Source organism: Poeciliopsis prolifica, unplaced genomic scaffold, assembly GCF_027474105.1.
Source record: "Poeciliopsis prolifica strain line A6 unplaced genomic scaffold, Auburn_PproV2 SCAFFOLD086, whole genome shotgun sequence".
Lineage (NCBI taxonomy): Eukaryota > Metazoa > Chordata > Actinopteri > Cyprinodontiformes > Poeciliidae > Poeciliopsis > Poeciliopsis prolifica.
In genome coordinates, this window is record NW_026562461.1 from 1150001 (window position 1) to 1167151 (window position 17151).

A 17151-nucleotide genomic window follows, 5' to 3' on the forward strand; every position below is an offset into this window, starting at 1 on the left:
ATCTCTGCTTGGCTTGCGGGGTGCAGGCGGTTGCCACAGCAACAGGTGTGCTTAACGATAAAGAGAGAGTAAAAAGGTGTGAGTGGTTTTGAGTTGATCACCTGTTCAGGTTGTTTCACCTTGGTTGACCTTTGCTGTGGTTCATCACAGCTGCTTTAATTTCTGACCAATCGATAAACGACAAACTTGGACTAATTACCTCATTCATTTACAGTAAACGTGTCATAACAAACATCAAATAGGACAAATATATTTGATTAAGTTTTAACAAACAAATGGCTTCTACCACGATAATTATGTGAAATTAAATTAATTATATTTCAAATTCAGAAGATTTGCCTTTACCTCTGCAGAGCTCTTTGGTTCCTCCTATCAGTCTGTAGTTTCTCATATTGACGTCATCAAATCAAATTTCAGATCTACAATAACTGACTGACAGCTGCTGGCCTCAGGTTTGCAACCAGCTTCTGACTGAGAAACCAGTAACCTGCTCCCAGTAACCTGCTCCCAGTAACCTGCTCCCAGTAACCTGCTCCCAGTAACCTGCTCCCAGTAACCTGCTCCCAGTAACCTGCTCCCAGTAACCTGCTGCCAGTAACCTGCTGCCAGTAACCTGCTCCCAGTAACCTGCTCCCAGTAACCTGCTGCCAGTAACCTGCTCCCAGTAACCTGCTCCCAGTAACCTGCTCCCAGTAACCTGCTGCCAGTAACCTGCTCCCAGTAACCTGCTGCCAGTAACCTGCTCCCAGTAACCTGCTGCCAGTAACCTGCTCCCAGTAACCTGCTCTCAGTAACCTGCTGCCAGTAACCTGCTCCCAGTAACCTGATCCCAGTAACCTGCTCTCAGTAACCTGCTGCCAGTAACCTGCTGCCAGTAACCTGCTCCCAGTAACCTGATCCCAGTAACCTGCTCTCAGTAACCTGCTGCCAGTAACCTGCTCCCAGTAACCTGATCCCAGTAACCTGCTCTCAGTAACCTGCTGCCAGTAACCTGCTGCCAGTAACCTGCTCCCAGTAACCTGATCCCAGTAACCTGCTCTCAGTAACCTGCTGCCAGTAACCTGCTCCCAGTAACCTGATCCCAGTAACCTGCTCTCAGTAACCTGCTGCCAGTAACCTGCTCCCAGTAACCTGATCCCAGTAACCTGCTGCCAGTAACCTGCTCCCAGTAACCTGCTGCCAGTAACCTGCTCCCAGTAACCTGCTCTCAGTAACCTGCTGCCAGTAACCTGCTCCCAGTAACCTGATCCCAGTAACCTGCTCTCAGTAACCTGCTGCCAGTAACCTGCTCCCAGTAACCTGCTCCCATAACCTGATCCCAGTAACCTGCTGCCAGTAACCTGCTCCCAGTAACCTGCTGCCAGTAACCTGCTCCCAGTAACCTGCTGCTAGTAACCTGCTCCCAGTAACCTGCTCCCAGTAACCTGCTCCCAGTAACCTGCTCCCAGTAACCTGATCCCAGTAACCTGCTCCCAGTAACCTGTTCCCAGTAATCTGCTGCCAGTAACCTGCTGCCAGTAACCTGTTCCCAGTAACCTGCTCCCAGTAACCTGCTGCCAGTAACCTGCTGCCAGTAACCTGCTCCCAGTAACCTGTTCCCAGTAACCTGTTCCCAGTAACCTGCTGCCAGTAACCTGTTCCCAGTAACCTGTTCCCAGTAACCTGCTGCCAGTAACCTGCTCCCAGTAACCTGTTCCCAGTAACCTGTTCCCAGTAACCTGCTCCCAGTAACCTGCTGCCAGTAACCTGTTCCCAGTAACCTGATCCCAGTAACCTGCTGCCAGTAACCTGCTCCCAGTAACCTGCTGCCAGTAACCTGCTCCCAGTAACCTGCTCCCAGTAACCTGCTGCCAGTAACCTGCTCCCAGTAACCTGATCCCAGTAACCTGCTCCCAGTAACCTGCTCCCAGTAACCTGCTCCCAGTAACCTGATCCCAGTAACCTGCTGCCAGTAACCTGCTCCCAGTAACCTGCTGCCAGTAACCTGCTCCCAGTAACCTGCTCCCAGTAACCTGCTGCCAGTAACCTGCTCCCAGTAACCTGCTCCAGTAACCTGCTGCCAGTAACCTGCTCCCAGTAACCTGCTGCCAGTAACCTGCTGCCAGTAACCTGCTGCCAGTAACCTGCTCCCAGTAACCTGCTCCCAGTAACCTGCTGCCAGTAACCTGCTCCAGTAACCTGCTGCTAGTAACCTGCTCCCAGTAACCTGCTCCCAGTAACCTGCTGCCAGTAACCTGCTCTCAGTAACCTGCTGCCAGTAACCTGCTCCCAGTAACCTGCTGCTAGTAACCTGCTCCCAGTAACCTGCTGCCAGTAACCTGATCCCAGTAACCTGCTGCCAGTAACCTGCTCCCAGTAACCTGCTCCCAGTAACCTGCTCCCAGTAACCTGCTCCCAGTAACCTGCTCCCAGTAACCTGCTCCCAGTAACCTGCTCCCAGTAACCTGATCCCAGTAACCTGCTCCCAGTAACCTGCTGCCAGTAACCTGCTCCCAGTAACCTGCTCCCAGTAACCTGATCCCAGTCACCTGCTCTCAGTAACCTGCTCTCAGTAACCTGATCCCAGTAACCTGCTCTCAGTAACCTGCTGCCAGTAACCTGCTGCCAGTAACCTGCTCTCAGTAACCTGATCCAGTAACCTGATCCCAGTAACCTGATCCCAGTAACCTGCTGCCAGTAACCTGCTCTCAGTAACCTGCTCTCAGTAACCTGTTCCCAGTAACCTGTTCCCAGTAACCTGCTCCCCAGTAACCTGTTCCCAGTAACCTGCTCTCAGTAACCTGTTCCCAGTAACCTGTTCCCAGTAACCTGCTCCCAGTAACCTGTTCCCAGTAACCTGATCCCAGTAACCTGATCCCAGTAACCTGATCCCAGTAACCTGCTGCCAGTAACCTGCTCCCAGTAACCTGCTCCCAGTAACCTGCTCCCAGTAACCTGCTCCCAGTAACCTGCTCCCAGTAACCTGCTCCCAGTAACCTGCTGCCAGTAACCTGCTCCCAGTAACCTGCTCCCAGTAACCTGCTGCCAGTAACCTGCTCCCAGTAACCTGCTGCCAGTAACCTGCTCCCAGTAACCTGCTGCTAGTAACCTGCTCCCAGTAACCTGCTCCCAGTAACCTGCTGCTAGTAACCTGCTGCCAGTAACCTGCTGCCAGTAACCTGATCCCAGTAACCTGATCCCAGTAACCTGATCCCAGTAACCTGCTCCCAGTAACCTGCTCCCAGTAACCTGATCCCAGTAACCTGCTGCCAGTAACCTGCTGCCAGTAACCTGCTCCCAGTAACCTGATCCCAGTAACCTGATCCCAGTAACCTGCTCCCAGTAACCTGCTGCCAGTAACCTGCTCCCAGTAACCTGATCCCAGTAACCTGCTCCCAGTAACCTGTTCCCAGTAACCTGCTCTCAGTAACCTGTTCCCAGTAACCTGCTCCCAACCTGCTGCCAGTAACCTGCTCCAGTAACCTGCTCTCAGTAACCTGCTGCCAGTAACCTGCTCCCAGTAACCTGCTGCCAGTAACCTGCTGCCAGTAACCTGATCCCAGTAACCTGCTCCAGTAACCTGCTCCCAGTAACCTGCTCCCAGTAACCTGCTGCCAGTAACCTGCTCCAGTAACCTGCTGCCAGTAACCTGCTGCCAGTAACCTGATCCCAGTAACCTGCTCCCAGTAACCTGCTGCCAGTAACCTGCTCCCAGTAACCTGCTGCCAGTAACCTGATCCCAGTAACCTGCTGCCAGTAACCTGCTCCCAGTAACCTGCTCCCAGTAACCTGCTGCCAGTAACCTGCTCCCAGTAACCTGCTCCAGTAACCTGCTCCCAGTAACCTGCTGCCAGTAACCTGATCCCAGTAACCTGCTGCCAGTAACCTGCTGCCAGTAACCTGATCCCAGTAACCTGCTGCCAGTAACCTGCTCTCAGTAACCTGCTGCCAGTAACCTGCTGCCAGTAACCTGTTCCCAGTAACCTGTTCCCAGTAACCTGCTGCCAGTAACCTGCTCCCAGTAACCTGCTGCCAGTAACCTGCTCCCAGTAACCTGCTCCCAGTAACCTGCTGCCAGTAACCTGCTCCCAGTAACCTGATCCCAGTAACCTGCTCCCAGTAACCTGCTCCCAGTAACCTGCTCCCAGTAACCTGATCCCAGTAACCTGCTGCCAGTAACCTGCTCCCAGTAACCTGCTGCCAGTAACCTGCTCCCAGTAACCTGCTCCCAGTAACCTGCTGCCAGTAACCTGCTCCCAGTAACCTGCTCCAGTAACCTGCTGCCAGTAACCTGCTCCCAGTAACCTGCTGCCAGTAACCTGCTGCCAGTAACCTGCTGCCAGTAACCTGCTCCCAGTAACCTGCTCCCAGTAACCTGCTGCCAGTAACCTGCTCCCAGTAACCTGCTGCTAGTAACCTGCTCCCAGTAACCTGCTCCCAGTAACCTGCTGCCAGTAACCTGCTCTCAGTAACCTGCTGCCAGTAACCTGCTCCCAGTAACCTGCTGCTAGTAACCTGCTCCCAGTAACCTGCTGCCAGTAACCTGTTCCCAGTAACCTGCTGCCAGTAACCTGCTCCCCAGTAACCTGCTCCCAGTAACCTGCTCCCAGTAACCTGCTCCCAGTAACCTGCTCTCAGTAACCTGCTCCCAGTAACCTGATCCCAGTAACCTGCTCTCAGTAACCTGCTGCCAGTAACCTGCTCCCAGTAACCTGCTCCCAGTAACCTGATCCCAGTAACCTGCTGCCAGTAACCTGCTCCCAGTCACCTGCTCTCAGTAACCTGCTCTCAGTAACCTGATCCCAGTAACCTGCTGCCAGTAACCTGCTCTCAGTAACCTGATCCCAGTAACCTGATCCCAGTAACCTGATCCCAGTAACCTGCTGCCAGTAACCTGCTCTCAGTAACCTGCTCTCAGTAACCTGTTCCCAGTAACCTGATCCCAGTAACCTGCTGCCAGTAACCTGCTCCCAGTAACCTGCTCCCAGTAACCTGCTCCCAGTAACCTGCTCTCAGTAACCTGTTCCCAGTAACCTGCTCCCAGTAACCTGCTGCCAGTAACCTGCTCCCAGTAACCTGATCCCAGTAACCTGCTGCCAGTAACCTGCTCCCAGTAACCTGCTGCCAGTAACCTGCTGCCAGTAACCTGCTCCCAGTAACCTGCTCCCAGTAACCTGCTCCCAGTAACCTGTTCCCAGTAACCTGCTGCCAGTAACCTGCTGCCAGTAACCTGCTGCCAGTAACCTGATCCCAGTAACCTGATCCCAGTAACCTGCTCCCAGTAACCTGCTGCCAGTAACCTGCTCCCAGTAACCTGATCCCAGTAACCTGCTCCCAGTAACCTGTTCCCAGTAACCTGCTCCCAGTAACCTGTTCCCAGTAACCTGCTCCCAGTAACCTGCTGCCAGTAACCTGCTCCCAGTAACCTGCTCTCAGTAACCTGCTGCCAGTAACCTGCTCCCAGTAACCTGCTGCCAGTAACCTGCTGCCAGTAACCTGATCCAGTAACCTGCTCCCAGTAACCTGCTCCCAGTAACCTGCTCCCAGTAACCTGCTGCCAGTAACCTGCTCCCAGTAACCTGCTGCCAGTAACCTGCTCCCAGTAACCTGCTGCCAGTAACCTGATCCCAGTAACCTGCTGCCAGTAACCTGCTGCCAGTAACCTGCTGCCAGTAACCTGCTCCCAGTAACCTGCTGCCAGTAACCTGATCCCAGTAACCTGCTGCCAGTAACCTGCTCCCAGTAACCTGCTCCCAGTAACCTGCTGCCAGTAACCTGCTCCCAGTAACCTGCTCCCAGTAACCTGCTCCCAGTAACCTGCTGCCAGTAACCTGATCCCAGTAACCTGCTGCCAGTAACCTGATCCCAGTAACCTGCTCCCAGTAACCTGCTCCCAGTAACCTGATCCCAGTAACCTGCTCCCAGTAACCTGCTGCCAGTAACCTGATCCCAGTAACCTGCTGCCAGTAACCTGATCCCAGTAACCTGATCCCAGTAACCTGCTCCCAGTGTCAGGATCTCACTGAGGAAGAAACTGCATTAGGTTTTCTATCACTTTATCATTTCTGATATAACTGATGTATATTCATATAGGAAATGAGTCAATAGGGTTTCATTTGCAATTTCTATGTCTTTGTGTCATGAGGTTGATCTCAGCCAGCTGGTGAGAGAAAAAGTAGATCTTGGTCTCAAAATGTTTGAGCTCCCCTGATATAGATATTCCTGTTTAACTGAGACTATAAAGAAACATGGTAAAGGGTCAAATACCTGGGAATAATAATTACACTTCAGTATTTGTAAAAGGAAGAGCGGCTGTGGATTATATTTTCACTACTCACAACTGTATATGCACCATTTAATTTAGATATTTATACTCCAAGTTAATTAATAGAGAGCGGTGCTTAAAATGTCTTGATTTACTGGATCCAGGAAACATTAGTCCCACACCTAGTAAGGGACAGCCTAACTGAAATTCAAAACAATACTCTAGAAAATGTTTATTATGCCCTTTTTCAAATGTCTCATTGCTATCTGTGGCTGGTACATTTGTCAACCAGCTTAAGTATGTCAATTGTCAAAATTTGCTGAATGTATGATGAGAAGACTTTTGTAACTATATTGTAATTATGTCTACGCAATAAGATCCAGTAAAAAAGTTATTAGTGGTAATAAGAGACAAGACAAAAGATATAGATTTGACTGGAATGATGAAACAAAAGTATTATGGAATGACATGACATGAGCTACATCTGCTAGAAACTGAATTTAAAGACAAATAAAGTAAATTTTCTAAGAGACTTAGAACTTACAAGAAATATTGAAAAGGTCAGGCACAATTAAGTTTAACCAAACTTGTAGCCCTGAGGCATTTTGGAAATTGATCAACCAAATAGAACCTGAAAAACTAAAACCATCTTTTTAGAAGTGATTCAGGAGGGAGGCTCTGTATGTCTTGATATTAACAAGGTTTTGCACAGGAGGGAAAGACAGATCTTAGGTGGGGGATCAGACAAAGCGCAGCCTGAAGACCCCTTTAATGGATCAAAACTTTGGATTTGGTGTTCCCTCACCCGGGGCACGGGTCACTGGACTGGGGTCCCATTCTGGAGCCAGGCCTGCAGGGGGGATGCGAAGGCAAGCAGCTGGTGGCCGGGCTTTTACCCATGGAGCCCAGCTGGGCTCACCCTGAAGACAAGACATGGGTCTGTCCTGCCACTGGTCTCTCTATTGTGACTTTTGTGACCTTTCATCAATTGATTTTTAGTTTTTCTTTATCTCTTGCACATTTTATATGGTCATTTGAATGTTTTTCACTCATGTTGTAAACATGTATAGAATTTTTGTTTTCATTTTTATAAATGAAAAGGCATTCAGAACTGCAATCTTCATGAGTCGTATCTATCTTCTGACAGAACTAGAAAACTAACCCATTGGCCTTATTGGTCACAAACTCTTTACATTGATTTAGATGATAGAATATTCTCATCTTTACAAATATGCTACAATTATAATTGAAAAATAAACATTAAGCCTGAAACCATACTACTGCAACAGACTGAATGTTCAGTCTTTGTGTGGGAAATATTTGAGTGTTTTTGAATCCTAAACATAAAGTGGCACTGCCATCAGTTGCTGTGGCAACAAGTCTTCGAGTAGCTTGACTGACACAGAGGGTGAGAAAGAAATGGCTTTGAGTTTTACTTCAGCAGTTTTTCCCTTTGCTGTGGAGAACAGCACTAAATTAATAATGCAGATATTTCCAAGTTTCATTGAGTTAATGGAATTATTCTACCATGGCGGTGTAGCTATGGATGGCAAGAAAAGGAAGACTTTTTGGCCCTGCAGTGTTGTCTGTACGTTCACCATTTCCATATGTAAACAATAATATGCAGGGCATCTATATTTGAAAATCTAATTATGATTAAGTCAGTGGCTCACCACATGTCAATACTTCTGATTCCTCTGGATATTTGACTGCCATATGCGTCGATGCTTCTCAGCAAAGTTTGCTCACCTTCATGGGATGTAACAAAAATTCCTGTTCAATGTTTTGTCACCTTTGCTATCCTTCTTGAATCCAACAATGTCCATCTGTCCAGGTTCTCTTCCATGCAGTCAATAAAATGGAGAACTACTTTGGTACAATCAAGATAGCAACACAGCCGCCGGATGGATTTCGGAGGAGTGACCTCATATGGGAACTATCTATAAGTGCAGCAGCCTCCGTCATTCCTAAATGGAAGAGGCTTGAAGCTTGAAACTGGCCAATCATCTAATGACTGATCAGGGGAGTAGTGCTTCAGTCAGATGGAAGACCAACAACACCATTTATAAGTTACATAAACATTTCATTTCCCTTTGAGATTAAAAATGTATTTTTGAATTTGAACATATGGCAGCTCGCAAAAAGGCATCTGAAAGATTCTTGGGAAAGATCAATGCAGCATTTTACAATGAATCCTGGATGAAAACTTGTTCCAGACAGAGAACCCATGACCTCAGACTGAGGAGACAGTTCATGTTTCAGCATGACAACGACTCCTTACATATGGTCAAGATCTCAAACCAGTGGCTTCAGAGTCACACTCCCATTCATTAGTTTTGCTAAGAAGAATGGGTGACACTGCGTAAAGGTAGATGTGCTAAACTTGTGGCGTCATATGAATCACAATGACTTGAGGCTACAGTCACGTGCAGAGGGGCGAGGGGGGCTTGAGCCCCCGCCCCTTTTATCCTTGATGGGCCTAAGTGCCCTTTTAGAATGTTTTTTTTTTTAAATAATTTTTTTTTTCAATTTTTTTATCTGTATGTCAGGAGACCTGCTTGTGCCCTCAGCAGTAATATTAGCTAAATATAATAATTTAGCAAAATAAACTAGTCTGGCTGCCCTCAGTCTAATTATGACTCTGTTTCTCTACTTCCATGTTGTTCAGTCACCATGGTGAGGAGGAGGGGGGGGATCTGAGCCTCTAACAAGAATATTTTTTATACACTGGTTTGTGAATAAAAACGTAGATCTGATGTTGACGTTAGAAAAATTGTTCCTATTTATATTTTTATAATTATCCTCACAAAAGCGGGAAAAAACTCTCCTCGCCCCTAAACAAAGAAAAGCTTCAGCTGCAGAGAAACTTCTGACTTTAACTTCAGCATTTGGCTAAAAGCCCGGTTCTACAGGCAGTCTGGGTCGGTCCCACCGACAGATAGAAAGAATTTCTGGTTTATACCAGATATCCTGATTAAGACACCTAATAGACTGTCACCGAGAATCGCGACCCGGTACCACCTGTGGTACCACCTGGGGTACCACCTGTGGTACCACCTGGGGTACCACCTGTGGTACCACCTGGGGTACCACCTGTGGTACCACCTGGGGTACCACCTGTGGTACCACCTGGGGTACCACCTGTGGTACCACCTGGGGTACCACCTGTGGTACCACCTGGGGTACCACCTGTGGTACCACCTGGGGTACCACCTGTGGTACCACCTGGGGTACCACCTGTGGTACCACCTGGGGTACCACCTGTGGTACCACCTGGGGTACCACCTGTGGTACCACCTGGGGTACCACCTGTGGTACCACCTGGGGTACCACCTGTGGTACCACCTGTGTACCACCTGTGGTACCACTTGGTACCACCTGTACCACCTGTGGTACCACCTGTGGTACCACCTGGGGTACCACCTGTGGTACCACCTGGACCACCTGGGGTACCACCTGTGGTACCACCTGGGGTACCACCTGTGGTACCACCTGGGGTACCACCTGTGGTACCACCTGGGGTACCACCTGTGGTACCACCTGGGGTACCACCTGGGGTACCACCTGGGTACCACCTGTGGTACCACCTGGGGTACCACCTGTGGTACCACCTGTGGTACCACCTGGGGTACCACCTGTGATACCACCTGGGGTACCACCTGTGGTACCACCTGGGGTACCACCTGTGGTACCACCTGGGGTACCACCTGTGGTACCACCTGGGGTACCACCTGTGGTACCACCTGGGGTACCACCTGTGGTACCACCTGGGGTACCACCTGTGGTACCACCTGGGGTACCACCTGTGGTACCACCTGGGGTACCACCTGTGGTACCACCTGGGGTACCACCTGTGGTACCACCTGGGGTACCACCTGTGGTACCACCTGGGGTACCACCTGTGGTACCACCTGTGGTACCACCTGGGGTACCACCTGTGGTACCACCTGGTCACTGTTCGCTTTGCTTCTCCTTAACGTTTCTGCCAGGCGAGTTAAAGCCGATGCTGACGGATTCTGGGCTGGAGGTGAGCAGCTGTAAATATAAGTTATTGCAGAACCTCAAGTGTTAGAGGAGTCGGCCCAGAGCATTTAGAGTTCACAAAATAAACATCAAAGAAAATATGAATATCAATATGGTGAAATCTGTGAGAGGGAGACCAGGTTTATTGGCCAAGTTTAAAATCAATCACTGGTTATTGGTTACTTGCTGTGATGTATTTTTGAACAAACCCAATTCAAACGCAAAGATTACACCATATTGTAGCCATGGTAATGCAACAATCAAATTGTCAAGATGATTCTTTAAACTTTTACAAAGGTTAAAAAAATATACATTTAGGATTTAATGTATTTTTTTTAATATACATTAAATGTATATTTTTTTTCCTCAGCTGAATGCATTAAATTAAATTTTATGACATTGTCATTCTCTATAAATGATGCTACAGGTTTAGATCTGTGTTACAATAAAATCATTTCTAGGGGCCCCTGAATCTGTAGAGGGCCCTACCAGCAACTACTGACTTTTCTTTGCCTTGATATTCCAGTCTTACAATTCCAGATCTCAGAGATGCTAACATCAAAAAATGATATGCAGTTAACCCCTTTGAGCTTTTTTGATCTCTAAATCAGTCTGCAGCCAAGTAGATATTATTAGGGCTTAATTAGTGAAATGGCAGCAAATTTGCTTATTTCATAACTTCATAACCTTTGACCTTCTCTCCTCTGGTCTGTTTAACACCTACAGTCTCAGATAAACTCAGTCCTCCAGGACTGTCAGCAGAAACAGCAACATTATACCTGTTAGGGAAAATTTGCTACATTTGCTTTGCATTTCCCCACATGATGGGAATGATATAGTATGATCCAATTAAATTCTGGATGAATATCAAGAATTTAGCAACAAGGGGCCCACTTTTGTTCAATGTGCCCCTTTAACTTTGAGCCCCAGCCCTTCCAAAGGCACCGTGAGGCAGTAATTGCTACCAAAGGTGTATCAAGTGTCAAGCAGGACTTGTGAAATTAATTTCTGGTTTTATTATCATTTTTACTGAATTTGCAAACACAAAAAAATTAAGTCATTATCAGATATTTGCCCAGCTATTGGGTTGCTCAGGGTTTTGGATTATGTATTGTTCTGTGTTTCTTTGTCTCTTATTCTTTGATTAGAGCAGCCTTGTTTCTGTTCAGTCTGCTCTTAGCTCTTAGTTTTCTTTTTTTTTCTATATTGTTTGTGCTTAGTTTGTTGGTCATTAATTAGTACTGACCAGGAGCAGATTGCTTTGAAATACTGACAGATCTGAGTTAATTTCTTTACTTTCTATGCCTTCTAATAGATTCTTTTGAAAATTTACTGTCATGGATAATTTATGATCTTAATTTTAGTTGGAACAATTCTTTGGGAGAAGGATGCATGGATGATCTGCTTAGCTACTGTGACATGACAATTCATATGCAGGAAGCTTCTCTTCTATAATAAATGTTTCACATTAGTTCATTTAATTTAAAGTGTTTCTGAATGTGGGTTAAGTAGTGCAATAAAAAGAGTAATGCAATGAGAGGTTTTCAAAAGGTTTGACAAGATAATAGACATACAAATTTTTCAATGGTACTACCTGCAGTCTTGCCGTGGATTTGCCACGTATCCTGGGTACGCGCCATCGGTAATTGCACGACACATTTTACTGTCTCTGTCTGACGGCAAGAGAGTTCCTGCTCTTACCATCAGACCTAAACAGTGGTGAAATGTGTTTCTCTCCTCTGGACCATCTTCTGTAAAGAAACAGTGGCCCAGTATTTCATAGCCCACCACATCTTTTACCTGGAAGTCAAAAGAAAAACTGAATGAAACTGTTCAAACAACGTGTTCACAAGATCAGGCTAATTATTTTATTCTCATACAGATGAAGGAAAACAGAGGAATAACTACTGTATATAAATCATTCCTAAAAAGCCTTTTTGGATTTACAATCCCTTTGGGAGTATTTTAGTAACACTTTATTTGATGTGGTGTGAATAAGACTGTCATGACAATGTCATGATCATGAACATGAGTAAGTCTTCATGAATATTTATGACTGTCATCATAAAGCGTCATTTGGTAAATCTAGGCACTTTTAATACAAAGTTGACATTATTCAAAATTTCTTTGTTATGATAAATTGACATTAACAAGAAATCATGATCTGACAAATATGATATAAAAGTATTACTGATTCAACTTAAAAAATTATGTAGCTTTATGTGGTAATATTGTATTGCTCTGCCATTTTGTTTAGTCTTAAATTTCCTAATTTAATTGATCCTAAAGTTTTACAGCAAGATGTCTACAAAGTACTTATGAACTTTGCATTTGAACCAATATTTAAGGCTGTTTTAAATAGTGCAATAAACCATCTCCACCAGTCAGAGGCAGCAGTGCACCAACAGGCATGCAGTGTGTGTGTCTTATTACATCTTTTTCTTTTCCCACTTATTTTGCATACAGAGATTTGTGAGGAATCTTTGATCTAAGACACTCCTGAAATTAGAGTGATGCTGCATCAGCATCACAAGATGCTATACCTACTGATAAGGTCCAGTATATTCACATACTTGAGATATTTTATTAATTCTTCTTCATCTATATTTGTTTCATAGTGAAAATGCAGGGAGAAGACTTTTAAACCAACCAGAAGTCCATTGGAGCCATGGATTGTAACGCAACGTGAGAAAGAGTGATGAATGGACAGATCACTGACAAATGTTGGGGGGCTGTATCCTCCTTTCTCATCCACATCTCCATTCATGTGAAAATGGACTGGATAATGACCCATTGTCTGCTGACCCATGAACTGAAGCTCCAAACCGGATAGATGAACAGCTCTGAAACCCCGTTGTACCTAATAAATAAAGCAGATAAACATTACAAATAGTTAACAGTCTTGACTTTTCCACATCTTTGCTTAGATTCTGATTTTCAGGCAAAATCCAAAAACCAAGTAATATAGTCATCTATGATTCACAACAAGCCCAAATTGTTGGGCTTGTTGCTGATCCCAGTCTTTCCAAATTGCAGGTTAGTTGTTGAATTGTTGACAGCGTGTTTGTTACCACCAGCTGCTGACTTGATTCGAACCATGCTCTGCTCTCAGGAACACGAAAGGAAAAATTCTTGATGCAAATAATGCCCAGTTCAAAAACTTTATTCTAAAAAGGGACCATTTTCACACATTTGGACTTCTTATCTCTGTTTCACAAATTCTACTGTTGCATCCACACTAAACAGGATTGTAAAAGACTAACCATGGTTGTATGTATATGTACATATTTGTGCTGCACCCTGTCTTAATTGTGTAGATCTATGGGCAATGACATTGAGACCCGGAAGGGCATGATTGGGAGGAATGGCCCCCCTGATCCGAACCCGAGTGGTGTTCTGTTGTTGAACTTCTGTGCTCGTCATGGATTGTCCAAAACGAACACCATGTTCAGGCATAAGGGTGTCCATATGTGCACTTGGGGGGACATTGATTCCGAGTGGCCTCGACAATTGATGCACACGAGGCACGGAACATGGCTGGTTAAAAAAGGTGGTTAAAAAGCTCCAACGTGGTAGGACCACGGGGGTGGATGAAATTCACCCAGAGTTCCTTTAAGCTCTGGATGTTGTAGGGTTATGTTGGTGATGTGTCTCTGCAATATTGCATGGACATCGGGGGCAGTTGCCCTGGGTTGGCAGACTGGGGTGGTGGTCCACCTGTTAAAGAAGGGGGACCAGAGGGTTTGCTCTAATTACATGGGGGTTACAGTCCCTGGCAAGGTCTAGTCAAGGGTCCTGGAGAGGAGAGTCCATCAGATAGTTGAACCTGGAATTCAGGAAGTGCAATGTGGTTTTTGTCCTGGTGGTGGAACACCAGGACAAACACCCTGGAGGGTGCGTGGGAGTTCGCCTAACCAGGCTACATGTGTTGTGCAGACTTGGAGAAGGTGTTTGACCATGTCCCTCAGGGGAACTCTATGGGGTGGTTCTCCGGGAGTATGGGGTACCGGGCCCTTAGACACAGAAGGCAATTAAGTCACAATCTCCCCATTCAGCTCCTGGATCACTGTGGAAACTTTGAGTTTCATGTCAAATCCACATGAATTAAATGACAGAAACTAATTTTCTCATTGCATCTTTGATTCATTTTGTCCAGCTGTAGACTTTGTCAAATCAGTCGGGTATTGTGTAGTTGGTGCTTTTAATCCATTTTCAGTTAATTAAATCCAAGTCTATGGAACACAAAATGTCACTAAAATCACTCTGTCCTTCTAAAATCTTTCAGGAAATTGTAAAAGTGCATCAAATCAGATCGTTTGCCAAACATCGTGATATATATTGTATCATGATCAGAATATATTGTATCATGAGATTATTGTTTCGCTACACCCTTAGTAAACCTAACTATATCATTTCCTTCTTTAAACTTGAATATGATCTTATTTTTTTCCTTGTCATCACCATCTTTCTAACATCTAACAAATCATCATTGTCTAATGTGCTCTTAATTACCACAGCTTGAATATACACCCTATTTCCCCTTCTACCTTTTTTCCTTAAGGCTCTTTTGCACTGCACACCCAGACCGGCTCACACCAGCACATCTTCAAAGCCAGTCCAAGTGTTATTATATTAGCATTTCGAGTCTGGTCCTGACCCGCTCCCTGGAACCATGAGAGCTATGATTCCAGTCAGGCCTGCCAGAAGGGGCTGGTTGGGAATCAACTGTCGATTGGTGGATTGGCTACAGGACGGGACAGAGGTGAGTCATCTTCCACATCTCTCAAAGGAACACTAGACTTTTGCAATGTCTGCAATTTCAATAGTAATTTCAGAAAATTCCCATCATAATATGTCACTACCAGTTAGTCTTTAAATGCATTTGCAATTACATTTAATTTTCTTTGGGTTAAAATAATGTAAGAAACGGTGTGCTTCTAACAAGAGCTAATTTCAGATTGCTGATCAATTAAATCTTCCTTGATCAGAAGGAATATGTCAACTGCATCAGTGCAGCTTAGAAGGTTTGTTGATGGAATAGTAGAAGTGTATTTGAGTGTACAGTTGATGAGACAAGCGTAGATGTTGATGTGCTTATATTTGTTTTCGTATGTGTGTGCGGGCGGGTGTGTATGAGTGTGTGGTTGTATGATTAAAACACACACATGCCTCAAACACACAGGATTAACAAAGGATTGATAGTGGATGGTAGTTCCTGAGCTTGGATGCTTTTCTTATGGTGCAGAGAACACTGAAGCACAGAAATGAACTTAGTCAGCTACATGACATTGAAACTACAAAAATAAACAGATGCATCACAGCTAATGTAGTGTTAAACAAACAGATTTTTAACAAGGTTCAACAAGCTGAATGGAGGAAGTGTGATGGCATCATGTCATTACACATCAAGCAGAAAAATACATGTACCTATTTCACCACAATGAAGAAAAATACCAAAAATAAGCTCTGGTCCCACTAACTGAACATAAACAATAAAATTAAATGAGCTCATTATGAGCTGTTTCTATGTAATAACTATATGTCACAACTACAGATACAGTAGGGCTGGGCCAAAGGGGGATGGGTCCTACAGTGCAAAAAGGCCTTTACAGGTGTCCAATTCATTTCTTCCTCATCAAATATCCCACTACTACAAGCCATTATGGCTCATTCATAATTCAGATTATGACTCACCACAAGGAGATTGTATTTCTAAAGATCCTTGCGAGCCCACAAACAAAGTAGACCACAGAGAACTCCAGCAGCCTGAGTGTTTTGGCTTCTGCTGCCGAACTCACACGCCAAAAGCTCTCTGCTCACAACATAACTTTGCTTTGATTAGCATGGCAGCCTTGTGCCCAATCACATGCGACAATATGGGACCATCCTTATATTTGACCAACTCAAATATAAATGACCAGCACCATCTGGCTGAAAATTACAGATATTATATTAAAAATATATATTATAATGTGTCTGTTCAGTAGATTTGGTTGCATTGTACTGTGCATTTGTTAATGCTAAAAAAATTAAAGTTTGTTTAAAACAGACAAAAGTAAGAATGTGTGCCTTGTAACAGAACTATCACATAAAATGAAAGAAGTATAAAACTTCTCATACATACAACATTAAATAGAATAGAATAGAAGAATAAAAAAATGTAAAAGGATTCATCATGAAAATCCCTGCCAGCTCTTAGATCCAACACACAGGTTGGAGATGATAAGAAATTGACAGCCATTTGAGTTGAAAGTGCCGGTTCTCTGAAAAAAGTCAAAATTCCCATCACTAATTTAATGCTAGCTTTGTAACTGATCAGGTCATCAGCATTATACCTTCAAATGTCCCCCGAAGGTGTCAAAGTGAAAGAATTTACAAGCCTCATGGCCATAGCAGGTGGGCTCAGTCTCGCCACGAAGTAGGATGTTACGTGTCAGCAGGCCAACCTCTGCTCTCATATCCACCCCATCAACTTCTTCACCGATGTGGATAAACTTGGCTCTTCCTGGACCAACAACACAGATAAAAATACAAGTAAACTATCTCATCTTGAGGGCTACAGGGTAAATCCTGTAGAAACTGAACACCTTTTATACAGCTGAGGTAAAAATAGAGCACCTTGCAAAAGTATTCACACCCACTGAACCTTTTGAAGTTGCACCTATTCAATAAAGTTAATTTACATCACACTAGTTTCTAACAAATGTTCAATAGAACAGTTTGTTCTGTTGAACAGAAACTAAACAAAATATTCAGCAAAGATACTTGAGCCTCCACTGCAATCGGAGGAGCTTTCGCCACATTATATTTTGGTGCCACTGCACCAAAATATTATTTATTATTTCATCTGCCATATTACAATACCTGCTACGGAAAACAATTTT

At 45.0% G+C, this 17151-nt stretch overlaps 1 protein-coding gene across 2 annotated transcripts in view; it reads right to left on the reverse strand.

The window, feature by feature from the left end:
• The window catches only part of cemip (cell migration inducing hyaluronidase 1), a 124344-nt gene that overhangs the window by 42834 nt on the left and 64359 nt on the right, over nucleotides 1-17151 (reverse strand). For both annotated transcript variants that reach the window (XM_055022442.1, XM_055022443.1), the window contains exons 12-14: nucleotides 16603-16772; nucleotides 12918-13127; nucleotides 11862-12067 (exon numbers count right to left, since the gene is read on the reverse strand). In XM_055022442.1, the coding sequence (XP_054878417.1) occupies nucleotides 11862-12067; nucleotides 12918-13127; nucleotides 16603-16772 (586 nt within the window). The remainder of the gene's footprint in view (nucleotides 1-11861; nucleotides 12068-12917; nucleotides 13128-16602; nucleotides 16773-17151) is intronic.